The 27,827-nt window shown below is 40.1% G+C and overlaps 1 protein-coding gene and 1 non-coding gene across 2 annotated transcripts; both read left to right on the top strand.

Annotated features, from left to right (window-relative positions):
* Positions 1-1,201: 1,201 nt before the first annotated feature.
* ARCN1 (archain 1 coat protein complex I subunit delta) lies at positions 1,202-27,665 on the top strand. Its single transcript, XM_078432826.2, has 10 exons — positions 1,202-1,356; positions 13,311-13,574; positions 14,384-14,563; positions 14,674-14,879; positions 15,542-15,706; positions 18,428-18,593; positions 19,992-20,139; positions 20,459-20,567; positions 23,719-23,923; positions 25,885-27,665. The coding sequence occupies exons 1-10, from the start codon at positions 1,354-1,356 to the stop codon at positions 25,972-25,974; spliced, it is 1,536 nt and encodes a 511-aa protein (XP_078288952.1). The 5' UTR covers positions 1,202-1,353; the 3' UTR covers positions 25,975-27,665.
* On the top strand, positions 16,528-16,634 carry LOC132662581 (U6 spliceosomal RNA). Its single transcript, XR_009602608.1, has one exon. It is a non-coding gene; the product is annotated as a U6 spliceosomal RNA (small nuclear RNA).
* Positions 27,666-27,827: the final 162 nt, after the last annotated feature.

Genomic DNA, 27,827 nt, shown 5'->3' with positions numbered 1-27,827 from the left:
TGGTGTTTTGTTACTGGTTTCCTTTACTTAACAGGTTCATCCATGTTGTATCATGCATCATTATCTTTTTATGACTAATATGACACATTTTGTTATTCATTCATCTATTGATGGACATTTGCATTGTTTCCACTTTTTGGCTATTATGAATGATGCTTCTAGGAACATCGGTGTACAAATTTTTGTATGAACATATGTTTTTAATTCTCTTGGGTATGTATCAAGGAGTGAAATGGATGGGTCATATGGTAACTCTGTTTAATTTTTGAGAAACCGCCAAACTCTTTTTCCAAAGCATCTGCACTATTTTACATTTCCACCAGCATTGGGAGAGGGTTTTAATTTCTTCACATTCTCACCAACACTTATTGTTATAGCCATCTTAGTGGGTGTGAAATGGTATCTCATTGTGATTTTGATTTGCATTTTCCTAAGAACTAAGGATGTTGAGCATCTTTTTGTGTGCTTATTGGTCATTTGTATATCTTTTTTACTTTTTTTTAAAGTTTATTTATTTTTGAGACAGAGAGAGAGAGAGAGAGGGAGAGAGAGAAAGAACACAAGCAGGGGAGGGGTGGAGGAAGAGAATCCTAAGCAGGCCCTGTACTGTCAGTACAGAGTCTGACATGGGGCTCGATCCCACGATCCTGAGATCATGACTTGAGCCGAAATCAAGAGTCAGAAGCTCAACTGACTGAGCCACCCAGGCACCCCTTTTTGTCTTCTGTGGAGACTTGTCTAGTTCGCCCATTTTTATTTATTTATCTTATTTATTTATTTTTAACTCATTTCTACACCCAGTGTGGGGCTCCTGCTCACAACCCCAGGATCAAGAACCGCATGCTCTTTGCACTGAGCCAGTCAGGTACCCGGATTGTCCCCATTTTTAAATGAGCTCATATTTTTATTACTGAGTTCTAGAGTTCTTTATATATTCTGAATACTAGTCCCTTATGCACACCAGTTAGTTTGTACATTAAATAATACGGTGGCTGCGAGAGCTTTATAAACTGTAAGAGGTGTTGCTAATCAAGCGAACGCGCTGACAATCTGGGAAAGCACAGAAACAGGAGCTTTCGGAGCCGTAGCGTGAGCCTCCTATACCTCCTTGGCAAAACCTGCCCAGCAGCCGGGTACTGCACATCCCCACCCCACGGCGCCCCGCCCTCCGCCCTTTGACCCGCGCCATTTCCGGTTGGAGACGTGGCTCGAGGCCGCCATCTTGGCAAGAGGCGAAGCGGCAGCGGCTCCTGACAGGGGGGCGGCAGGTCCGGAGCGGCCGGTGCTCCCCTTCCCCCGACCCCAGCCCCAGTGGAGCCGGAAGCGCGAGTGAGCCCCATCACCGTCCTCACCATGGTAAGATCCGAGCCGGTCCGAATCGCCGGGGTCTGCTTCCTTTGCCCGTTGTCCCTGCCAGACGGCCTGGTGCTGGCTGGGGCCAGAGGAGTCCCGCCCAGAGGGCCTGGAGCCGGACACTTCCCTCGGGGCTCGGGGAGCCGTGTGGACTTCCCTGCCCCGTGCCCGACCTCCCAGGAGATCCGACGGACCTGCCTGCAGTCCCTTTCCCGTTGCGCCCACACCCCTTCTTCCTGCCCAGCTGGGCACCCTCCTCTTCTGGGCCCGGGGTGTTGCTGTTCGAGAACCGCGTAGTGGAGTGGCTTAGAGCGTCTCGCTGCAGACCTCGGTGCTAGTGTCCAGAGGGTTCCCTGGGGGCCCGGGCTCTGCAGGCTGGTCTCCTCTTGGGGGGGGCGGGGGGCTCCCTTTCTTCGGTAATCGGCTCTCCTCTCATCCCCGGGGTTTGGTAGGCCCTTGATACTCGAAATCCAAACCCATTGGTGTTCAGGACTTCTTTTGTTTGTTCGGAAGGGGGAAATAGAGGAAAGTTCGAAAGGAAGATGGAACAGGAAGGAGGAACTTGTGACGTTAATTTGTAGGACCCAGGTGTCCCTGAAACCTTTCGCTACTTCTACAGAATTTAGGTGTGTCCGTTTGTCAGTGTTACCCAGTACATGCCGCGTATGGGGCCGTTAAGGAGATGTGAGCGAGTAATAGAGAACACAGGCTTTCTGTGTTCAAGGAACTTACCGAAGTAAAATGTGTAGGTGGCACATCGTAATCGGAATTCTCACGGGGGGGGGGGGGGGACGATAAGAAGGGGTTGCACCCTTCTTCAGATGTTCCTTGCCTTCAGATGCGTGATCTTCATGTTCTCATCTATCGTAGAGACGGGGAAGATTAATGTGTTTGAGGATGGGACAAAACAGTGCCGACAGCACGAAATCTCGCTGTATCACTACAGTTTGTGGATATTTATGAAGTAGGAGAAATTCTTTGGTTCCAGATGAGCAAGTGACTTAGTGTACTTTATGCTCTGAAATCTTTTGAAGGATTTTTTTTTTTATTCCGTTAATTCATTATTGATTTAAAGCATCTTCCTACACACTTGAGAGGTGACAGTATAGTTTGGTGTCAATCCTATTAAGTTCTGTTGACAGCGTTTTTAGATGAGAACTTGGATGGTGGAGGGGTAGGATTCATGCTTGGTTTTTACACCACTGAAGGATTTTTGTTTTCAGCTTCAGGCAAATAAATCGCCCCCAGAAGGTTTGCCTCATAAACTTTACTGTTGGACATAAATGTTTCAAAAACTCCCGTTTTTCATTTCCACTAGGAGGCTCAATATTGGGATAGGGATTCTTAAATTCCTTGGCTGTTTACATCCTGGGTGTATTTAGTGCATTTTAGAGCATATTATAATTTTAATAGCAAAATTAAAGTCTTGTAGTACATAAACCAAATACAGATAGTCTTTACAAAAACCGTGTTGGTTGAAAAGTTCTTGGAACTTAATATATGAGAGAGCACAAGCAGGTGAGGGGCAAAGGGGAGGAGAGACCAGATTCCAAGCAGGCACCACACCATCAGCGAAGAGCCCGATGTGGGGCTCAAACTCAGGAATCGTGAGATGGTGACCCGAGCCAATACCAAGAGTTGGATGCTCAACCGACTGAGACACCCAGTCGCCCTGGAACTTAATATTTTTAATTCATTGATAACTGAGAGATGATAAAGGTAGGTATTGAATGATAAACATAAAAATAAATTTTGCATGCTATTTGAATATGTGCATATACATACAGTTGTGTCATATTTAAATATGCATATTTTAAAAAATTATATGGGACTTGGCAAGAGTCAGATACCCACAGATTGGTGTACTCTGGAGAAAAACTTATCTCAGTGTATTCTGCTCTGCTGAGTGTTAAGAAATTATTAAGTATTATTTCCGTATAATGTTTTTGGGTCTTAGTCTTTTACTAAAAGATTCCTAGATAGTAGAAATGTCCAAATAGGTCACGTTTTGTAAGATTTATTCTGTCTAAAAGTTGTATCAGAACTTCTGAAAGATGATTTTTCCTCAGCATTTTATTATAAAACTTTCAAACATCTAGGAAAGTTGAAATAACTTCACAGTTATTTCACCCACATTTTTTTTTTTAAGATTTTATTTTTAAGTAATTTCTACAGCCAGTGCAGGCTTGAACTTACAACCCCAAGATCAAGAGTCTCATGCTCCACTGACTGAGCCAGCCAGGCGCCCCATCAGCAGCTAGATTCTATAATTAACATTTCTCTATGTTTATTTTATTGCTCATTTAATCCATCCATCCCTCTCTCTACCTTTTTTTTTAATTTTTAATTTTTTAAATGCATTTCAGAGTTAAGTTGAAGATATCAGTACATAAATGTTGGTGGGAGGGTTGTAGGTATGTCATTTTCCTGTTTTTCTTTTTTTCAAAGTTTTAAAGTTGACACACAGTATTGACAGTTTTAGGTATAATAAATGTTGATTTTTGAAAAATAAATTTCCTTTGTGAATGCAAAGAAGTTAATGCAAAATGCCCCATATTAGGAAGTCCTAGTAGGGGAAATAAATGAACAAATGCAGAAACAAATGGCTTATGATGACTTTGTCATAAAGTGAAGTACAAAAAAGGGCATCTTTTGATTAGATCTTCTTTCTAGTTTTTTGCAAATTAATGAGAACATGTTCTTATTTTCTTAACATTTGTTAGATAGTATGGTCCGTTCTTTGTCTTAATAAATTTAGAATTGCATAAACTTGATATGAAGTCTCATGGTGGCAACAGTCCGTAAAATCTTTGGTTACTTACAGAATGCTGTTTTATTCACTCAGGATAGCAATGAGTAAACTAGACTGGACACATTGAATATAAATGATGACATTCCGTTCCAAAAGTCATTAGTTATTAGAAAGCTAGATTTGGGTTCCTGTGAATGATCTGCACATAATGAGGGAGAAACTGAAATCCTACATAGTAATAACAGTCCCCAACTAGGGGGTTATTATTGCTTTTATTTACCTTCGTATATAACATAGCAGCTGCACAGCTTTTGTTTTCTTTATGTCTCTTTTTGATTGTTGTTTGAGAGCACAGCAAAGAAGAAAAAAGTTCTTGAGTTTCTGTTGATTTGCCAACTGTTTATTCTTCAAGTAGAAAGTTTTTACTGCAGAAAGTGAGAACAATGTCCTTTTATTTTCATTCTCTACAAGAAACTTGGGATGAGCTTAAAACTCTCACTGAGTAACTTTCAAGTTTTAGGTTTTGTATGAGGTGTAGATTTTATTGTAATCATCCCTCTGATTCTCTCTGTAATTACCTCCTGCAAACAGGAAAGACAAAGTGATCCTCTCTGACAGTTGTAGAAACTAGCCTTAATATGATCATGAATCACGTATATGTGTATATGACATCATTGCAGTCATTTACAAAGGAAAAAGTGACTGCCTAGTTCTGGGAGTGAGGAATATGGAACATGTAGAGGTTCGAGGAAATCTTCAGCTTTTTTTCTTTAGGGAATTGTGCGTGTTTATGGTGGATCACTACCTGTTATTCTCAGACCTTTATCACTAGTGGGGATGAAGACATGGTATGGCAGCTTATCTCAGACACCGCTCTGTCTGCACACACGTGATTTGTTTTGATGAGGCAGTTTGCCTTTTAGCAGCTTAATATTCATGTAAAATACTGTTCCAAAGTAATTGCTACTGGAGTAGTGGGTGTAAAGTGGGGGTATTGTACACTTTTAGTTGCTATAAAATTTTCAAACGCTTAACTTTAGAATTGTAAAGATGCAAAGGCACTGTAGATTTCATATAAACCTCTATTTTGGGGAAGCAATTAAGTGACTTATGCAATATATAATTAGTGACAGAGGCAGAACAGAAACTAATTCTTTAGGTTTCTTTACTCCAAGAACTTTCTGATCCATGTAGTTAAATCTGGGTAGAAGAGAGTTGTTATTTAATCCGAACACAAATGATGATATACTCAAACCATCTTAAGTGTTATTAAGAGAAAGGTTGTTTGACGAAGCTCAACTTAATGGTTTTTTGTTGTTGTTTTGTTTTAAACAGTCCTGGAGATGTCATCTAACTTTTGGGCCCTCAGTTTTTACATCTATAAAACCACCACGGGCTCTTGAAAGGTCCTTTTAGGTCTAAATGTTCTTTTCCAAAAATGTAATAAATAAATAAAGCAACTTTATAGAGAATCATACTTATTCATTCTTCCCCAAAGAAAATCAGATCAAATTACAGTCAGAAAAATTAACTTACCTTGTTGTGCATACTGTATTTTAATAAATGTTAAACGTTGGGGCTCCTGGGTGCCTCCAGTCATTTAAGCGTCTTGACTGTTGGTTTTGGCCCAGGTCATCATTTCATGGTTTGTGAGATTGAGCCCTGTATTGAGCTCTGTCTACACTTGCGGGCGTGGAGCCTGCTTGGGATTCTGTCTGTCCCCCCCCCCCCCCCCCCCCGCTCTCTCTGTCTTGCTTTCACAAAAAATATATAAACATTGAAAAAAAAAATAAGGAAATGTTTGACATTGGTAAACACTGATATGAAGGGGAAGCTTTATTATGTCAAGGCACTTAAGAAGACGAATGCTAATTTAGAATAGGTTAAATTTATCTTGTTTAGAGGTGACCATACCTTCCAGAGGTGACATGAATAACATAGTGAATAGAAACCTGTGTCAGCTTCATGGCCCTCTGATTGTGGTGTCTTGGGTATTTCAAGGTTTAGAGCCATACTTAGTGTGGGGCACTTTGGTACTACTTCAGAAGCCTTATTTTGCTTGTATCTGTATAATGGAATGACTCAAAGAGAGTCTCAGAGTAGAGCTCTTCTGCTTAGGTCCTACCTACTGTTTTACTCTACTGTTTGTTCATATTTACACACTCAACTTTCCCCAATTAATCAAAGCAGATTTAAGCGCTGTTTCTTTCACCAAGTCATCCCTGATCTTACCAACTAGAAGTAATCTCTTTGAAATCCCAGAGTATGTTACTTAACACATTCTGCCCAGTATTACACTTATTTGTGTCTTATCCCTTGTAGGCTTTTTTCTGAAATTGAGGTATAATAGGGTGCCTGGATGGCTCAGTCGGCTAAGTGTCCGACTTTGGTTCAGGTCATGATTTCATGGTTCATGGGGTCGAGCCCTGTGTCAGGCTCTGTGCTGACAGCTTGGAGCATGGAGCCTGCTTTAGATTCTATGTCTCCCTCTCTCCCTGCCCCTCCCCCACTCACATTCTGTCCCTCTGTGTCTCAAAAATAAATAAACATTAAAAATATAAAATAAAATTGAGGTATAATTGATATATAACATTATATCAGTTTCAGGTGTACAGCATGATGATTCAATATTTGTATATGCTGTGAAATGATCATTACAATAAGTCTAGTTAACATCCCTCACCATACTTACTTACAAAATGGTTTTTCTTGTGCTGTGACCTTTTAAGATCCTACTAGGCTTTTGGAAGGAAGAATGCTAATCGGTTTCCTCTTAGTATTCCTGGAGAACATCTGGTGTGTATAGTAGGTGTTCAATAAATAATCATTTAGTTATTTTTATAATAATGTTAAAATGGAGACCACCAATCTATAAATAGCCTTTGACAAGCCCAATTAATACAGCAAAGTAGATGGGGGTTCCTGGGGGGGCTCTGTTGGTTAAATGGCCCACTCTTGATTTATGCTCAGGTCAAGACCTCACAGTGGTGAGATAGAGCCCTGTGTTGGGCTCCGGGCTCACAGCATGGAGCCTGCTTGGGATTCTCTCTCCCCCTCTCTCTTTCTCTGCTCCTCCCCTGCTCCTGTTTCTCTCTTTTTTCAAAGTAAATAAACATTTAAAAAAAAATAAAGGAGGTGACTTGCTCCTCTTCAGAGCATATACCTTTCTGGTTACAAGTTGCCTTTTCTTTGTTTCTTTGTCCCTTTTGTGTTGCCTTTGGTGTTAGTTTTTACCTAAGTTCTATCTGTGTGGAATGGATGCATTTTTTTTTTTTAATTTTATTTAAGTAAGCTGTACACCTGATGTGGCCTCGAACTCACAACTCTGAGATGAAGAGTCACACACTCTTCTGACTGAGCCAACCAGGCACCCTGTATAATATTTTAATTGATATATCACACCTTTAAAATTATCAATAATTCCTTCTTATCATTCACTATCCTTTTACTGTTCAAATTTTCCTGTTGTCTTACATTTTTTAACAGTTGTTTGAATCAGGAGTCACATAAGATTTATATATTATGATTGGTTGACAGGTTTCTTCAGTCTCTCTTAATCTGTGGGTTTGCTCTCCTTTTTGTTTTATTAATTTAAAAAAATTTTTTTTAATTTTTAAATTTTAATTTAAGTAGGCTCCATACCCAACATGGGGCTTGAACTCATGACACTGAGATCAAGAGCTGCATCCTCTATCTACTGAGCCAACCAGGCGCCCCTGCCCTTCTTTTTATTTTTAATTGAGATATAAATCACATACCATAAAATTTAGCCTTTTAAATTTATATCATTCAGTAGATGTTTTAGTATATTCACAAAGTTGTACAACCATCACCACTATCTAAACTTAGAACATTTTCATAACTCCAAAGAGAAACCCTGTACTCATTTGCAGTCACTCATTTCCCCTTTCCCAGCCCCTGGCAACCACTAATCAACTTTCTGTTTCTGGTTTTGCCAATTCTGGATGTTTCATATAAATGGAAGCATGTAAGATGTGGCCTTTTATGTTTGGTTTCTTTCACTTAGCACAATATTTTCAAAGTTCATCCATGTTGTAGCATGTTCTTCATTTCTTTTTATGACTGACATTCCATTGTATGGATATACACTTTGTTTATCCATTCATCAGTTGATAGACTTTTGGGTTTTTGCTTTTTAGCTTATTTTCATCATTATGAATGATGCTGCTATGAACATTGATGTACAAGTTTTTTATGCAGTACAGCTCTTTTCTGAGGGACATTTTGGAGCAAAAATATTACTATTTGGACATGTGTGGCATGTAAACCAATAGTGAACCAGTACAGAGATTTACCTGCTTGTCCTTATTAGTAAGCTGAAACAGTGACTAAATTTTTATCTTTTTAATTATTTTGCCAGGGGCACCTGGGTGTCTCAGTTGGTAGAGTGTTGGACTCTTTTTTTTTTCCTTAATGTTTATTTTATTTTGAGAGAGAGAAAGCATGAGTAGGATGAGAGGGGGGAGAGAGAGAGAGAGAGAGAGAGAAGAAAGAAAGAAAGAAAGAAAGAAAGAAAGAAAAGAAAGAAAGAAAGAAAGAAAGAAAGAAAGAAAGAAAGAAAGAAAATGAATCCCAAGCAGGTTCCGAGCTGCCAATGCAGAACCCAACTCGAGACTCAATCCTACCAACAGTGAGATCATGACTTGAGCCAAAATCAAAAGTCAAACGCATAACCGACTGAGTCACCCAGGTGCCCCAAGTGTCCATCTCTTGATTTCGGCTCAGGTCAGGATCCAGGTAACTCATGGGATTGAGCCCTGGGTTGGGCTCTGTGCACAGCATGGAACCTGCTTAAGATTCTCTTTCTCTCCCTCTGCCCTTCTACCCTACTTGTGTGCACGCTCTCTCTCTCTCCCTCTAAAATTAAAAAAAAAAAAGAAAAAGAAAAAGAAAAAAGTAATTTTGTTTTGTCAGAAATCTGTAGATGGTTGAAATATGAACCTATGATAAAAATTAATGTGAAATCAGGGGCACCTGGGTGGCTCAGTCGGTTGAGCCACTGACTTTGGCTCAGGTCATGATCTCATGGCTGGAAAAAAAAAAAAAATGGCTTTCACCATTACTGTCCTCAATAAACACTACTACGGCGGCGGTGGCGGTGGGTGGGGGGGGGGGGAGATGGAGAACGGAAGGAGTTAATAGCCACTCACTCTGACAGCTCACAGCCTGGAGTTTGCTTCAGATTCTGTGTCTCCCTCTTGCTGTGCCCCTCCCTCATTCATGCTCTGTCTCTCTTTCTCTCAAGAATAAATAAGACATTTAAAAAAATTAAAAAAAAATGTGAAATCAAATTTCTTGAGTACATTTAGTTTTGGCCTTCTGTACAAATATAACTCTTGACCTGGTAATAATTTTAGGTCAGTTTCATCTACAAAGAGATTAAAATATTAGCATTATTTGTGTACCAAAAATTACCCTTCCGTTTATTTAAAGAAATCTTTATTTCACACGATTAATGTAAAGACGTGGGATTGCCACGATATACACTTTAAATATCTTAACAATTTTATATGTTAATCATACCTTAATAAAACCAAATTAAAAAGTAAAAATCTATAGCCAAAATAAATAAATAAAGTTAAAGACATGGATAATTTCCTTTGAGAAATGTGTCATAATCATTTTGCATTTTTTTTCTTTTTCTGGTATCCTTTACTGTCTTCAGTATATCTTTTTGCCTCATATGTAGGTGATGACAAAAACCTCCCAAGGCCAAGGGGTCAGTGTTGGTGATAGATAGATTTTTTTGAGTGCAAAACTATTTATTTTAAAATATGTAAATATTTGGGGAAAAATAACTGTTTTTGGACTTTTAAGCTAGATTATTTTCATTTTAAAAAAATTTAATGCTTGTTTTATTTTAGAGAGGGGGGTGAGGGGGGGAGGAGCAGAGAGAGAGAGGGAGACACAGGATCCGAAGCAGGCTCCAGGCTCTGAGCTGTCAGCACCCGACTGTCAGCCTTGACTCAGGGCTCGAACTCTTGAACCGTGAGATCATGCCTGAGCCTAAGTTGGACGCTTAACCGACTGGGCCAGCCAGGCACCCCTGCCATTCTTAAAGTAATCAACTGGTAATTTTTATACTCTGTGACTCTCTATCTAAAATATTTTCTTGAAATGGGCAGAAAACATGAGTAGACACTTCTCTAAAGAAGACATCCGGATGGCCAACAAGCACATGAAAAGATGCTCAACATCACTCCTCACCAGGGAAATACAAATCAAAACCACACTCAGATATCACCTCACACCAGTCAGAGTGACCAAAATGAAGAAATCAGGAGACTATAGATGCTGGAGAGGATGTGGAGAAATGGGAACCCTCTTGCACTGTTGGTGGGAATGCAAATTGGTGCAGCCACTCTGGAAAACAGTGTGGAGGTTCCTCAGAAAATTAAAAATAGATCTACCCTATGACCCAGCAGTAGCACTGCTAGGAATTGACCCAAGGGATACAGGAGTACTGATGCATAGGGGCGCTTGTACCCCAATGTTTGTAGCAGCACTCTCAACAATAGCCAAATTATGGAAAGAGCCTAAATGTCCATCAACGGATGAATGGATAAAGAAATTGTGGTTTATATACACAATGGAGTACTGCGTGGCAATGAGAAAGAATGAAATATGGCCCTTTGTAGCAACGTGGATGGAACTGGAGAGTGTTAATGCCAAGTGAAATAAGCCATACAGAAAAAGACAGATACCATATGTTTTCACTCTTATGTGGATCCTGAGAAACTTAACAGAAACCCATGGGGGAGGGGAAGAAAAAAAAAAAAAGAGGTTAGAATGGGAGAGAGCCAAAGCATAAGAGACTCTTAAAAACTGAGAACAAACTGAGGGTTGATGGGGGGTGGGAGAGAGGGGAAAGGGGGTGATGGGTATTGAGGAGGGCACCTTTTGGGATGAGCACTGGGTGTTGTATGGAAACGAATTTGACAATAAATTTCATATATTGAAAAAAATAAATAAAAATAAAAATCCCTGAAAAAAAATAAAATATTTTCTTGATCCTTTTAAAAGTAATTTACAAAACAAGATTTTTTTCTGAGGGTATTTATGATTTAGGACATTTTTTTAAAAAAACATTTTTTCCCTACTTTAAATTTTATTTACATTTATTTAAAAATATATATGTATGTTTTTAATGTTTATTTATTTTTGAAGGGGAGAGAGAGAGAGACAGCATGAGTGGGGGAGGGGCAGAGAGAGAGAGAAAGAGAGAGAGAGAGAGAGAGGGAGACACAGAATCCAAAACAGGCTCCAGGCTCCCAGCTGTCAGCTCAGAGCCTGATGTGGGGCTTGAACTCAAAAATTGTGAGATAATGACCTGAGCCGAAGTCGGAGGCTCAACCGACTGAGCCACCCAGGCACCCCATATTTGCACTTATTTTATACGGAATTGACTCCCAGGTCATCAGTCTTTGTTTCTTCAGTTTCTTCTGGGTTTTTTTTTTCCTTCTGTGCAATCTCCTCTTCTGGTTTAGGAACAGTCTCCTCTTTTTCAGTAAGTATCATCTCAGTGTGGCAGAGAGAGCTCATGTATGGGTAGATCTGACCATGAGCTCTGTAAGTTCTCCCCATCTTGGGGGCTTTGTTCACCTGGATGTGCTCAGTGATCAGAGAATCTACGTCTAAACCCTTAAGTTCAGCATTTCTCTGTGCATTTTTAAGCATGTACAGTAAAAATTCAGTATTCTTTTTGGGCCACCAACCAACCCTTGTGCAGCCCCACTGGTTGGCCTTGGGCACACCTACCAACTCTACCTTTGTGGTGACAGAGTGGTACAGATTGCTTCTGTAAATGACATCATTCAGATACTTAGTGGCTTTTCCAGTGCATACCCTGATGGCCCGGGCAGTTTCTTAAAGTGAACATGAAGATTTGAAGCCCCCCCCACCTTTTTTTTTTAATGTTTACTTATTTATTTTGAGAGAGAGCTCATATGTGTGCAGGGAAGGGACAGAGAGAGAAAAGAATCTCATGCAGGCTCCATGCTCAGCAGCCCTGAGCCCAGCACAGGGCTCGATCTCATGACCTGAGATGCAATCAAGAGTTTGTCGCTCAACTGACTGAGCCACCCAGGAGCCCCTGAACCTCTATAGACCAAACACTTCTCTAATATAAACTGTTTTCACCTAGCTGCTTGGAAATAAACATGATGGTAATTATCTCCCAAATAACCTAATTACCTAGTCTTGGTGGATAAGGACATTGTGTTCTCATCTAATTGTTATAGAACTGTATTGATGTACTGAGGCTATAGGAATATTTGAATTGACCAAATTGTTTTTTCTTCAAGTTGCTCGCTTATAGGGCAGTTTCTGTAAAGCTGCGAAGTCTGATTAGTGGGATGCTGCTATTTCAGATGTTGTATCCCAGCGTTGAGGCTTCTGAAATGTGTAAATAGTCCTTTTGTTACTTGTATTTGTGAATTCTTGGGTTCCTGCACTGTAGAGACGGTTAATACTGCACTTAATTTTCTTACTCCCCTGCTAATGGCATTTGAGGTCTCTTCGTCTTCTTTTGGTGCTTTGTTTTGTTTAATGAATGCCAGACTGTGAGAAAAGGCTGTAGGTCTTGATCACTGATTGGTGTCACAACCTGTGTAAAACATTGAGTCATTCAGTTTCTCATTTTACAGATTGTTTACCTATCTGGAGGTAAGATAGTGTGGGATGGGAACGTTATTAATCAAAGAGCAAAAGATCAACTTAGACTCACTAGATTGGATCCATGTTCTAGGTAAAAATGAAAGGAAAGGTCAAGGGGCTTCCTTTAAACCTTTAATCCTGGTCAGACCTGTTTTGCTGTGGAGATTTCTGTCCTTAGAAAAAGTTTTTAACTATTCTTCATGGGTCTGCCAAAGCAAAGAGCAGTCCATTTCTGAGTTCTAGGGAATCTGTTAACAAACCTATTTGTAGACTTGGAAAAAGGTGTTTTGTTTTTTTTAACTAAGTTTTTCTTAAGCTATGGTATTGAAAAATAGGAATGATAGTTTCATTTTCCTCTATTGTAGCTTTACTTTATGAATTACATACTAGAATGAAAAGAACAATGAAGTAGAGTTTGAAGGTTACGTCACTGAATAACTGAGTGTGGCATTCTGTGTCAGATCTGAGGATGCTAAGAAAACAGATTTGAAGAAATAATTTGTATTCACTTCATGTATGTTCCTGGCAGGTGCTGTTGGCAGCAGCGGTCTGCACGAAAGCAGGAAAGGCTATTGTTTCTCGACAGTTTGTGGAGATGACCCGAACTCGTATTGAGGGCTTGTTAGCAGCGTTTCCAAAGCTCATGAACACTGGAAAACAGCATACATTTGTTGAAACAGAGAGTGTAAGATATGTCTACCAGCCTATGGAGAAACTGTATATGGTGCTGATCACTACCAAAAACAGTAACATCTTAGAAGATCTGGAGACCCTAAGGCTTTTCTCAAGAGTGGTAAGAGTCCTTTTGTAATGGTGGGTTATAGTTTTCTGCTTTAAATTTTCTCTATGAAACTGTTTATCCCCCAAAGCAGCTGCTACCTATCAGTTTGCATGCCGCATGCCTCCCACCCCTACCCCAGCAGTTTATTGCTACAGCTTCTTCCCTATTCATTCAGCACTTTGTGCCCTCCTAGACTAAGTATCCCAAAAGAGAACGTGCAAACTGACCTTTCCTTTCGCAGACCTTAAGTGGTTCCTTCGATCTGTTTTTGTGGTTCTGACACTTGTGTGTCCGTATTTTTAGATCATGTTTATCAGATAAGATTTATTTATCTATTTAAATATTTATTTTAAGAGAGAGTGTGCACACACACTCTATAAAAATAAACATTAAAAAAAAGTTAGCTGCTTAATTCGCCTAAGCCACCCAGGCACCCCTATTTATTTTTTAAGATTTTATTTTTAAGTTATCTCTACACCCACCATGGGGCTCAAACTTAAACCTGAGATCGAGTTGCATGCTCTATCTATGGAGCCAGCCAGGTGCCCCAGATAAGACTTATTGATATAACACAATACAACACAACATGCACGCGCGCGCGCGCGCACACACACACACACACACACACACACACACACACACTTTATGCCAAAGTCTTGCTTAAAAGAAAGGGTAGAGGATCTAACAGAGGGATTCAGGATTATTGAAATCTGTGTATTTTATTTTACTTTTTTTTAATATGTGTACTTTCAAGAATAAGACTTGGGAAACATAAATGCTGATAGATCTTAAATCTCTTTTCCATTGCTGTCCACTATTAGATACCTGAGTATTGCCGAGCCTTAGAGGAGAATGAAATATCTGAGCACTGTTTTGATTTAATCTTTGCTTTTGATGAAATCGTTGCCCTGGGATACCGGGAGAATGTTAACCTGGCACAGATTAGAACCTTCACGGAAATGGATTCTCACGAGGAGAAGGTGTTCAGAGCAGTTAGAGAGGTAAATAGGGTCTTCTTTGGGAGTTCTTGTTCGTGTGTCTTTCTTTTAGGCTTTTAGTATTTTGATTTTCCTATATTCAAAGCCACATCCACGGATGTCTCTTTGTGTAGACTCAAGAACGTGAAGCCAAGGCTGAGATGCGGCGTAAAGCAAAGGAATTACAACAGGCCCGAAGAGATGCAGAGAGGCAGGGCAAGAAAGCACCAGGATTTGGAGGATTTGGGAGCTCTGCAGTATCTGGAGGCAGCACAGCTGCCATGATCACAGAGACCATCATTGAAACCGATAAACCAAAAGTGGCACCTGCACCAGCCAGGTATAGTCCAGTGTATCACCAGCAACCCTAGAATGGCAGGTGAAGGCTGTATGTGTGTGTTGCGGAGTGGTAACTGATTTCTGGCAAGTTGAAATTATGGATGACTTGATGAAGTAAGATGTAATACTAAATTTGGCTACATTGGCTACATGATAAAGGGATAAAGGAGAAATCTGAAGGTAGAGAATTTTTGTGTTAAAGAGTTCTTTTACAAATTATACCATGAGAGTTGCCTTATTTTGGGAAAGAAGGGGCTATTTAACTGTTTATGGAGCATTTTTTAATCTAAGTGTGAATGGCTTTCAGGGAGAATCTGAACTACCTGAAAGTACTATGTGCAACAGTTTATGCACAGGTGTGTTTATCCGGACGAAAAGTACAAAGTTTTCATCTGATCATGCATGCTTCCATAAATGTACCTTTGCTCTTTAGGTACTTGAAGCTTACATATTGATAGTGACTCAGCTGCCAGTTTGGGCAGGGAATAGTCTAATCCTCCACTAAACCCTAGGATACTTTGATTTTTCCCTTGAGATCTGCACATGCCTCTTAAAGAACAGCTTTAGGGAAAGCTTCAATGATATGGGGTTACTAATTCACTAATTTTTAAAAATCATGTGTATGTTTTTTCTTACTTTGCTATTTCTTATTCTTCCACTTAGGCCTTCAGGCCCCAGCAAGGCTTTGAAACTTGGAGCCAAAGGGAAGGAAGTAGATAATTTTGTAGACAAATTGAAATCTGAAGGTGAAACTATCATGTCCTCCAATATGGGCAAGCGTACTTCTGATGCAACCAAAGTGCATGCTCCACCCATTAATATGGAAAGGTGAGTAGTAACTTTTTCAGTAAGAACAGACCATATATTTAAAAATGTTTATTTTAGGGGCACCTGGGTGGCTCAGTCGGTTAAGCGTCCGACTTCGGCTCAGGTCATGATCTCACGGTCCGTGAGTTCGAGCCCCGCATCGGGCTCTGTGCTGACCGCTCAGAGCCTGGAGCCTGTTTCAGATTCTGTGTCTCCCTCTCTCTCTGCCCCTCCCCTGTTCATGCTCTGTCTCTCTCTGTCTCAAAAATAAATAAACGTTAAAAAAAAAAAAAAAAAAAAAAAGTTTATTTTAGCGCATTACAAATTCTTTATGTGACTTTTAGTTTTTCTAGAATTTAAAAGACTTAGGATATATTTTAGGGACACCTGGTTGGCTCAGTTGGTTAAACTTCTGACTCTTGATTTTGGCTCAGGTCCTGATCTCATGGTTCGTGAGATTGAGCTCCGGGTTGGGTTCTGTGACGACAGCGTGGACCCTGCTTGGGATTCTTTCTCTCTCCCTCTCTCTCTGCCCCTCCCTTGCTCACGCTCACTTGCTCTCTCTCTCCTTCTCTCTCAAGATAAGTAAACATTAAAAAAATAATGATAAAATCAAAGTGTTAAAAAAAAAAAAAAGACTTAGAATATATTCCAGATTTTAGCACGGGGTCTTTTTTTTTTTTTTTTTCTTCTTTCTTAACCGTGATTTTAACTGTGGCTCTCAGCTATTTATTTCCTATGAAGTTTAGAACTTACCTTTTATCAACTCTGCTGGCTAAATTTATAAGTAACTTGTCTTCATGCCTAGTGTGTGCCTTGTCTCTCAAAGTGGAGTTGAATTAGTGCTCTCTTGGGCAGCACATAAACTAAAATAGGAACGGTACAGAGAAGATGAGCATGGCCTCTGTGCAAGGATGACACGCAAATTTGAGAAGCTTCCATATTTAAAAAAAACAGTGGACTTGAATTAGAGAGCTAGAGGTGTAGCAGCCCTACGCTGTATTTTGGCGTGTCTCCTTCTAATTAAACTTTCAGGAGAACCAATCTTTAATACGAAATGTATAAATATCTTTAATGGCAAATTAACTTCGTTTGCCTTTTCAGTACTTAAACTCAGTATAGAATATTTTGATTTGTTTCTGATCTAAGGATTGGTTGGTAACATTTTTAGTTACCAAGTTCACATATTCATGACTCAGATTTCTTGTCTTGAAGCCCAGACCTTCTACTGTTGCTGATGGTTTTGGGGTCAAGTGAAAGATGAGTCTGGGAGGATACTTTCATGAGGTGTGCATGAAAGAGGAGTGTTTTGTATATCCCTTTCTGTACGAAATGAACAGGGATACATTGGGATAAATGTCTTAAATCACTAAAGCTCCTTTGCTATTCCTGGCGGTTGCTTAGTGTGTGGCACTATTTTAAAAAGATGCTGGAAACTGTCATGTATTAGAGAGGGCTCGAGGTTCTTTGCTAAATGATGAAATACTTGCTGAGCCCGGAGCAAACTCTTGTGAAGACGCACGGGCCCCCGCGCTGTTTGAAGATGCGCTCCTTTGTGGTCTTGAGTCTCATTCCTCTGTTTCTGGGAAGACTTCCGTGGTGGAACAGAGAACAAAATAGGATGCCAGAATATTCTTCTTAGCTTCTGCAGTTCACCCAGTTAAAAATAGTTTTAGTAAAGGATATGGATAGTTTGTACTTTGTAATTGCCCAGAGAGGCAGCACTTTTTGTTTCACTTATTTTTTTGTGTCAGGTTATACATTCATATAGTTCAAAATTCAGAAGGTTCAAAGAGTGTTACAATTAAAAGTCTGTCTCCCACCCAGCCAGGCAAGTTTGTCTTTTTGGAGGCAACTAGTATTAATTAGTTTCTTCTTGTATTCTTCTGAGGAGTATAGTCTATATGTAGATGAATACAAATATATGTGTTTTTTTTTTTTCTTTTTATATGTAAGTGGTAATAACATACTAGGTACATTTTCCAGTTGCTTTTTTCACTTACTTATTTTGGAGATGAGAATATCCTTATTTGAAGCTATAAAGACGTGACATCTAAATGGAAGACTTTATCCTAAACTGGATCTTGTACAACTTTAAAGGACATTATTAGGTCAGCTGACAAAATTGGCATATGGTTGGTAGATGAAACAAAGTACCAATGTTCCTTTACGAAGTTAATATGTACTTTGGTTATGTGAGAGAATATCCTATTCTTGCAGTACTCTGAAGTGTTTAGGGCTAAAGGGCCATGGTATGCATAATCTGCCTCTAAATGGTTCAGGAAAAGAAATCAAATAATAGTTCTAGAGAGTATGCAAATGATAAAACAGACGGTGGGGCAAAACGTTAACAGCATTTAAAAAGTGTATAAATGTATTTCTGGTATAATTTTAATTTTTTTCATTGTTGAAATCATTTTCAAATGAAAAGCATTTCAGTTGTTGCCCCCTTTCTTCACAGCAGTGTTCATTTTTGTGGACGTACCTTTATGTGTTTAAGCAGTTCCCTCCTGATAGACACTTGAGTTATTTCCATACTTCTGCTATTATAACCCTTTCTTTAGTGAATGACATTGTTTGCACAGCTGAGACTTTGTGGGCTGAATCTAGTGCTTTAAGTTTTGTACATACAGCAGTAGCACCTTAAAATAAGTTGTTGATGGCTCATTACCATTAAACCCTGGAGAAAGGGAATTCTGGTTCCTGCTTTTATGAACAGATTTTGTTACTTTTTCCCTACAGTGTGCACATGAAGATTGAGGAAAAGATCACACTCACCTGTGGCCGAGATGGAGGATTGCAGAATATGGAATTGCATGGCATGATCATGCTTAGGATCTCAGACGATAAGTTTGGCCGAATTCGTCTTCATGTAGAGAATGAAGATAAGAAGGGGGTGCAGCTACAGGTGTGGAGAGGTTTTGGATAAGGGAGTCAACTGGAGTTTCTCCTTTGAACCATAGAACACAGAAAACATTTCTTTTTTCTTTTTTTTATATTATATATTTATTTATTTTGGGGGGAGGGGCAGAGAGAGAGGGAGACACAGAATCCGAAGCAGGCTCCAGGCTCTGAGCTGTCAGCACAGAGCCCGACGTGGGGCTCGAACCCACACATTGAGATGGTGACCTGAGCTGATGTCGGACACTTAGCCGACTGAGCCACCCAGGTGCCCCTGATTTCTTTTTAAAGTTTATTTATTTATTTTTTGAGAGAGAGACTTAGAGTGTGAGCCGGGGAGGGGCAGAGAAAGAGGGAGAATCTCAAGCAGGCTCTGGCACTGTCAGCACAGAGCCCATGCGGGGCATCAAACTCTGCAAACTCTGAGATCATGACCTAAGCCAGAATCAAGAGTTGGATGTTTAACTGACTGCGCTATTCAGGCGCCCCATTAATATGATTTCTGTAGTCCATCTTACATGGCCTGAATTTTAACAACCTGAGTGCTCTTGGCACGATTGCAGCTAACCTTTCAACAGAACTTTTCCCTCTCCTGCCTGCTGACTCTAAGGCCAGGACTCATATCTGACCCTGGCAACTGATCAGTATCTAACCTTAGTCTTCTACTTGGCTTGCCTGGCTCTACCATGATGTTGCTTCCTGTGAAGTATTTTTAGAAAGGACTTGGTTGAATGTATTTAACTTTTTTCAATTACAAAGTTATTAACTTGTTCAATTACAAACAAAATAGTTTAGACTTGAAATTATTTTAATTATTACTTTTAAAATGTCTTAAATCTTTTTAAAATTCTTCAAAGAAGGGAAATTTTTCTTCAGAGCGAAAGGAATTGGCATTTTTTAGGCACTCCTATTCTCTTCTCTTCTATTTATTTATTTATAAGATTTTATTTTTAAGTAATTTCTATACCCAACATGGGCTTGAACTCACAACCCTGAGATCAAGAGTTGCATGCTCTACCAACTGGCCTGGCCAGGTGCCCCATGGTATTCTATCTTAGATATTTAGATTATGGGCCATGTAAGACCAGAAGGAATTTCTTTTCTTTTTTTTTTTTTTTTTTTAACATAAATTTCTGGTTGTTTTTTTTTTTCATGTTTATTATTTTGAAAGAATGAGCACGAGTGGGGGAGAGGCAGAAAGAGAGGGAGAGAGAGGATCCCAAGCAGGCTCTGGCTGGAAGCAGAGACACAGGCTCTGGCTGAAAGCTCAATCTCAAGAACTGTGAGATCATGACCTGAGTTGAAATCGAGAGTTGGACGCTTAACTGACTAAGCCACCAGGCACCCCTATTTCCTGTCTCATAATGCCTGAAACTCAGAAGTTTTCTTTTCCTTCTTATTTTAGACCCATCCAAATGTGGATAAAAAACTTTTCACTGCAGAATCTCTAATTGGCTTGAAGAATCCAGAGAAGTCGTTCCCGGTCAACAGTGACGTAGGGGTACTAAAGTGGAGGCTACAAACCACAGAAGAATCTTTTATTCCACTGACAAGTAAGTGCTTCTGGTCAGTCCCACTAAACTAGTCCACACTGAGAACCAGAAATAGCCCCGGCTTGTACACTCTACATTCATTGCCACAGCAGAATGCTTTTTTGACAAAATGACCTTCTTTCAAAATGGACTTAGTGCTGGGTTTTGTGTATGTTAATATGAGCTTTCATTTTTAATAGCTTTACTTGTGAAACTGTTATTTATAATAGTTTATGTTAGGATATTTAAGGCCTGCAGCTGTCAGTTTTGATTTGCCGTCTTAACTTTTCTCCACTCTCCTTTTAGTATTTGAGTATTCCTGCTTTGCTTTTCTTCTCAGTTAATTGCTGGCCCTCAGAGAGTGGAAATGGCTGTGATGTCAACATAGAATATGAGCTGCAAGAAGATCATTTAGAACTGAATGATGTGATTATCACCATCCCACTCCCGTAAGTGGTGTCCCCGACATACTCTGTTTTTTCTGTGCTGGGCTTCTAGAACTAATCTTTCGGAACTTGTTTTGGAGGCAGCACTCAGTTGGCTCTCCATCATAAAAATCTGCTTCCTAAAAAGATCACTTGTAAAAGAAACCAGATACAAAAGGCTTCGATACTATACGGTTCCACTTATCGGACATTGTGAAAATGTGTCATACTCCTAGAACAGAAGTCAGGAGATAGAGAGGAAGGCAGTTGACTAACAGGGCACAAGAGAACTTCTGAGGATGATGGAAATGTTCTCTGACTTGATCGTGACAGTGCTTACGAGATTACATAGTCAAAGTGCACGGAGCTGTACACTTTAAAAGGAGTGGATGTACGGTTTTAAAACCAACTCAAACAGCCAGTTGTAGTTCTAGAGCTGTGTTTTCAGATGTTGGGCCTGTTTGTTCCTGTAGTAATGAAGACTTCCAGAAGGAGGAGCCAGTTCTCTGTCAAAAACCATTCTCAGTTTTGTTTGCTACTCAAAGAAATTGAATCTGACTGAATCTTTCACTTTGCTCTCTAAACTTTCAGCTAAAGATGAGAGTACACTTTTTCTTTCTTTCTTTCTTCCTTCTTTTTTTTTTTTTTTTTTTAACATTTATTTACTTTTGAGAGAGAGAGAGAGAGAGAGAGAGAGACAGAGCATGGGCGGGGGGCGGGGAGGGCAGAGAGAGATGGAGACACAGAATCTGAAGGAGGCTTCAGGCTCTGAGCTGTCAGCACAGAGCCCGACATGGGACTTGAACTCAACAAGCTGTGAGATCATGACCTGAGCTGAAGTCGGACGCTTAACCGACTGAGCCACTCAGGTGCCCTGAGAGTACATTTTCCAGGGAACTATTCTTGCTGGAATACACATCTACATTAGTTTTAGTGAATTTTCTAACAGTTTTATTGTGGTTTAGTTGACCTACCACAAACTACACATATTTAAATTGCACAATTTGATAAGTTTTGACACATAGACACCTGTGAAACCATCACCACAATAAAGATAATGATAATATCCATCACCCCTAGAAAATCAGTTCCAATAAGTTTTTGTTCTGTGCTTAAATGGCCTACTTTCCAGGATCATCTGGAAATATTCTCTCCCTCAAGTTAATCTCACTAGCACTCACTTCCATTGAGTGTGCGCTATTATATCACCGATGAATTCCTAGCCCCTCTCCTCTTCCTCTCAGTACCTACCTCCCGTGATTAAGTATTGGGTGTCATTATACCTAATAAGCATATTCTTAATGTATTTTTATTGTTATATTGTTATTGCAGAGAAAATGGTACTAATTTAATTTGTAGTTTTGTTTCCTTTTTGATGTCCTTCAGACATTTATGTGGCCAGGTCAGGTTTTTAATCATTCTTTTTAAATGGAAGGATTTAAAAAAAATTTTTTTTTTAATATTTATTTTTGAGAGAGAGGCAGAGCACAAGTGGTAGAGGGACAGAGAGAGAGGGAGACACAGAATCTGAAGCAGGCTCCAGGCTCTGAGCTGTCAGCACAAACCTGATGCAGGGCTCAAACCTAAGAACTGTGAGATCATGACCTGAGCCAAAGTTGGACACTCAACTGACTCAGCTATCCAGGCGCCCCTGGTTTTTAGTCATTCTTATTTTTCCATTAAAAAAAATATGCTTGGGGCACCTGAGTGGCTCAGTAGGTTAAGTGTCCAACTCTTGACTTTGGCTCAGGTCATGACCTCTCAGTTCATGGGATCGAGCCCTGAATGGGGCTCTGTGCTAACAATGTGGAAACTGCTTGGGATTCTCTGTCTCCCTGTCTCTCTGCCCTTCCCCCACTCCTTCTCATCCTCTCTCTCTCTCAAACATTTTTTTAAAAATTTAAAAAATAAAAAGTATGCTTTATTACCAATCTCTTCTTTATTGGAGTAACTATCTTATTCTTCACAGCATGGTTATTCTTTTAGAACAATAGATGGCTACCTTGAACCATTGTAGGGGTTGGGCGTTGGTGACAGGTGTGGGTTTTGTTTTGTCAAGATTTGTTTTACTACGCTATTTTTAGGATGCCACAATTTTTAGTCCTCTCCATCTACCCTATAATTGTGGTTATGGTGGTTTCCTGTGTCTTAGTTCAGTTTTGCAGTAGTCTCCAGAAAAGACCCTTACACAACATTTCACTCTGTTGTCTAGAACTGATTTCGATTTTAGAGATCAGAATCGGAATCGGAACAAGAGCAGAGGAAGAAACATATATACAACTGGGACCATAAAATGGATAGGGAAGAGCTGATCATGTTGTATCGCCCTTAAAATGTTTGTCTTCCTACTGTGTCCCTAATACAAGCATTTAATGTCATTGGCGAATTAAAAGATGGTAAATTTAGAATGTGTAGGAGGGGTGACACTGCCGATCAGCCACATTTGGGGGTACAGAGTACATCCTAACTAGCCCTGGTTCTCTTGCAGACTAAAGAACAGCTGTGTGTCTTTTCTCCCGTCATGTTCACATTCTGGGCAGAGGAAATTGTGTTTTCACTTATCAAATAAAAGTCCGCTTACTGGATTGTAAATCAGACCTGTTGGCGTCAACTACAAGTTTTGAAATGTTCTAAGGTCTTTTTTTTTTTTTTTTTTTTTTCCTAAGGTCTTTTGAAAACTCTTCTCAAAGACAATTTATCTCCATTCTAAATAACCACGTAATGGTGTGTAAGGGTTCCCACCACTACAATCACCCTGTTTTCCCCGCATTGTCACCTACAAAGAGAGCTGCATTATGTTAAAAGTCTTTCTTGACAGGGCAACAGACCCTTGGTGCAGGACTTTTGGAAATACATCCCCCTTCACATGTTCATCAGTCTCAGTCCCCTGCTAGCTTCAGATCTGATCCACAAGTTGGAGCAGCCCACAGATATATCTGCCAGTTACCCATGGTTGCATGTATCCATATCTATAAGAGGCAGTGAGTGGGACCCTTTGGCCAAGGTGCTAAGACTGTTTGATCCTTGCGGTTATTAGGGAACCTCGTTTTTTTTTTCAAGGATCATATAAAGTGGGCAGAATTTGAGGAGCATAATCAAATTCGGGGCTGGTTTTCCTTGGCAGAATTCTTCCAGCTCTGGACAGCTAATGTGACACAGGTGTTTCTCATGACAGATCCGGTGTCGGCGCACCGGTGATTGGCGAGATTGATGGCGAGTATCGACATGACAGTCGACGAAATACCTTGGAGTGGTGCCTGCCAGTGATTGATGCCAAAAATAAGAGTGGCAGCCTCGAATTCAGCATTGCTGGGCAGCCCAATGATTTCTTCCCTGTTCAAGTCTCTTTCATCTCCAAAAGAAACTACTGTAACATACAGGTACCACCTTTTAATAGCACGTAACGGGGAAAGTGGTGGGACAGATGCCAGATAGGCAGCATGGGATCAAAAATTAGAAAAGTTGGGCGTCTGCCTGGCTGGCTTAGTCAGTAGAGCATGCGACTGTTGATCTTGGGGTTGTGAGTTCAAGTCTCACATTGGACCTAGAACTTATGTTAAAAAAAAAAAATCAGAAGAGCTGGTATTACTGCAGATTACATTATTGACTCTCATTGAATGGCCTTGGTCAAATTCTTCTCCTGTTTTAACTCAGCTTTCCTCTCTAGATTGGACAAGGTCAAGGAATTGAATATGAATATATATAAAAGTATTTATGGATTGTACACGATTTAGATCTCTTAGTTTCCTGCTTTTCTAAATAATCTCATATATTTTTAAAACCTTTTACCAAAACATGCAACCCAGGGTTTTCTTATCCCTTTTATATGCCACTCAGTTTGAACACAAGGAAGGAAAGTTTATTTGGAAGGCAAAATTACTTCCTCTCAAAAGTGATTCTAATACAAATGGATACAATATTTGGATTTTTTGTGTTACTGCATCCCTTCATTAGTACAGATAATCATCAACCAATTCTGTTATCAACTTTGTTTGCCCTTTAGATAGGCAAAGCAAAGGAAATTTGCGAGCTGTTTCTTTAGATCGTTATTTTTAACTCCTCGTTACTCCAGTTTTTGAAGTTGCATTACAAGGGCCCGGTTCATATTGTCATTGTTCCCTCTGACTTGGTGATTTGCTTGTTATTGTGGCACTATCTTATCTTCCCAGATGGTCTCTGGCTGTCCTCTAAGTATTTGGGAGATTACAGTTGCCTTCCTGTGTTGGATCATTTTAAAAAGCAGTTCTCGGGGCGCCTGGGTGGCGCAGTCGGTTAAGCGTCCGACTTCAGCCAGGTCACGATCTCGCGGTCCGTGAGTTCGAGCCCCGCGTCAGGCTCTGGGCTGATGGCTCGGAGCCTGGAGCCTGTTTCCGATTCTGTGTCTCCCTCTCTCTCTGCCCCTCCCCCGTTCATGCTCTGTCTCTCTCTGTCCCAAAAATAAATAAAAAATGTAAAAAAAAAAAAAAAAAAAAAAAAAAAAAAAAAAAAAAAAAAAAAAAAAAAGCAGTTCTCTCTCCACTCTTAATTATAGGCATAAGGCTATCAATATTGGGAGCACGTGGTTGAACCCAAGACATTAAATAGAAATGGTACATTTTCAGGCCTCCTGACTGGCTCAGTCGGAGGAGGAGCATGCGACTCTGGATTTTGGGGTCATGAGTTTGAGCTCCACGCTGGGTATAGAGATTATACTTAAATTAAAACAAAACAACAACAACAAAACAACTTAAAAAAAAAAAAAAAGGATACATTTTCCTGTTTGGGAACTTTTGAAAAACTTCATTAGAAAATATGAATCAGTGGTTCAGGCATCATGTTGATGCCATTACAGGCACTGTTGTTACAGGTAATTCGTTAGACTAGACATTTATAATTAAAAGGAAAAGACGAGATGTCACAGAAGGACACAGCCATGTCTAGAAAATACGTGTGATAGAGCCACTTAGACTTTGAGAGCAAGTCAAGCAAATAAAGTTGAAGAGTTAGAATTTTGCATTTGGGGTCAAAATATTAATTGATCAACCTGATAAAATGTCTGTGAACTTCATAGGTTTTATGGGGCAGGACCTGGGTAATGGCCACTCATTCAGATCTTTTACTTGATAACCACTCACTCTAATCTCATCCCATCAGTTGTCTTTTCTGTGTGGGAAGCCGGTTAATCATGTCATTGGGGAAGGGTGCCGCTGTGAGATCCAATTGTGAATTGAACTTTGTTAGTATTTTTGAGTTATTTTTAACGCTGCTTTAAGGGAATTTGATCCATTCTGTCCTGAGAATTTAGTCGGCACCTTGGAGACTTGCCCTCCTGCTTTACCTTATTCTTTGTTTGTTTCCCTAGGTTACCAAAGTGACCCAGGTAGATGGAAACAGCCCTGTAAGGTTTTCCACAGAGACCACTTTCCTAGTGGATAAGTATGAAATCCTGTAATACCAAGGAGAGGGAACCAGAAAGGAAAATTTCAAATTAATAAAGAAGAAGCCAACAGTGGCTGAAGAGTTTTTTCCAAATCTACAAGCCATTGGAGACCCTTTTTTCCTGGTACAATGCACGATTCTCTGCGCGCAAGGACCCTCAACTCACCCTCAGTGTTTAAGTGTCACAGAGACGTTCTTTGGCAAAGAAAGACACAAACATAAAGGGAAAGGCTGCTGATTTCTTTGGCAGATTTCACTGGCCAGCAGGAAAGCACGCTCTCCAGAGAATACCCCCAGTTAAACAGCTTCTCTGCCTTCACCTCAGTGGTTGCTCCTTTGTTTTAATCCCTGAATATAGTTACATTTCGTACTTTGTTTAAAAAGTTTTCTTTCACATTTTATTTTTATTTTTTTCCCTCTTTTTCTCTTCACATTTTGATCTTTCAGACTCTTTAACCCTCATTTTTTTCCTTTCTGTACATTCAATCAAGTGCTGGGATCATCTGTATATAGGCATTATATTCGGCACTCTTGGAAACAGTTGAGCTAACCAATTCTCGATCTTCAGGCTATTCAGGCGAACTGCTTAAGGGGTATGAGGTCTAGAAGTTAAAAGATAAGGACGTCCTTTGTCATTTTCCTATATCCACTCATCCCTCCATTCCTCTGCCAAGTTGTTTTCCTTCCAGTCCTGTCCCTCCAGTTTAGAACAGTACTGTGAAGCCTACCTGTGTCACTATTAAAGATAGCTGAGAAGCACCTTTCAAATGGCATAGCCCCGCTTCAAGATGCCTGAGAGGAGAATGGTTATGTCCAGTTAGGGATTTCACATCCACAGGTAATCATGTCTGCTGCTGGTGCTACCCAAGCTTCTAGTTCTCTACATTTTGAGTACTTAGCTAAAACGTGAGAGCTCGTGGTCTTTGTGATCTACTCACATTGCCTCGATTTCACCACCTCCTTCCTCTTGGCTGTTCTGTGCGTTACCCGGTCCTTTCCAACTCTCCCTGTCTGTGAAATCCTTCCTTTTCCTCCCTTGAGCCTTTTCTCTTGCGTGTCCTCATGCCCCATCTCACCCATTACTCTTGCAGTGAAGAAGACTCCCATCGGCCAGCCCCACTGTGGCTTTTTAACCCAGTATTGCACTTAATGTGCTGGCTGAGCTGCTGGGCTGTAGCCCCAGGAAGGGGGCGAGGTGGGTGACTAGGTGACCTGCTGCGCTTCCAGCTGGCTGGAGAGTACCACTCCCGCTGGGGACAACATCTGGCCTCCCCTGCAAAGAGTGTACCGTCCTCGAAGCAGAGCAGCCACACACAGATGGCCATGGATGGAATTGATTGCCAAAGAAATTTCTGGCCTTTCCCTTTCCCTTCACTGCATCAGGGAAGAATCCTTATCTCTGGCTTGGTTTCCACACGAGGTTTTTCTGAGGAAGGGGACTGGGACAAGAAATCTGTCATGTAGTTAAATAGGCAAGAAATCTTATTAATCCAGTTTTGTTTGAAAAAGTTGCTTGTCCATACGATTTTTTTAAAGCTGTTTAGTTTCACAACTTTTTTTTTTTTTTTTTCTGAAATTACTTTTGGGGTAATATTTAAAATGAAAGACGTTTTGTAACCCTGTAAAATACATAGGGAATATAACATTCCAGTGTACACAAAGAAGGAAGATTCTTTAATCAAATAAAGAGTATTATAAAATGAATGTTTCTTAGACTCTCGACTCTCTCGTACTTTGGTGTCTGCTTGCTGATTTGAGATGATGTAACAGGATCTAAGTTTAAAAATTAATGATATGTTTTTTTTAAGAGAAAATAATCTCTATCTGAGGGTATTCATTGCCTTCCCGCATATTAACAGGTATTGT

The sequence above is a fragment of the Panthera onca genome, chromosome D1, assembly GCF_046562875.1.
Source record: "Panthera onca isolate mPanOnc1 chromosome D1, mPanOnc1 haplotype 2, whole genome shotgun sequence".
Lineage (NCBI taxonomy): Eukaryota > Metazoa > Chordata > Mammalia > Carnivora > Felidae > Panthera > Panthera onca.
The sequence above is the reverse complement of the archived record's forward strand: the minus strand, read 5'-3'. Positions and strand labels throughout refer to the sequence as shown.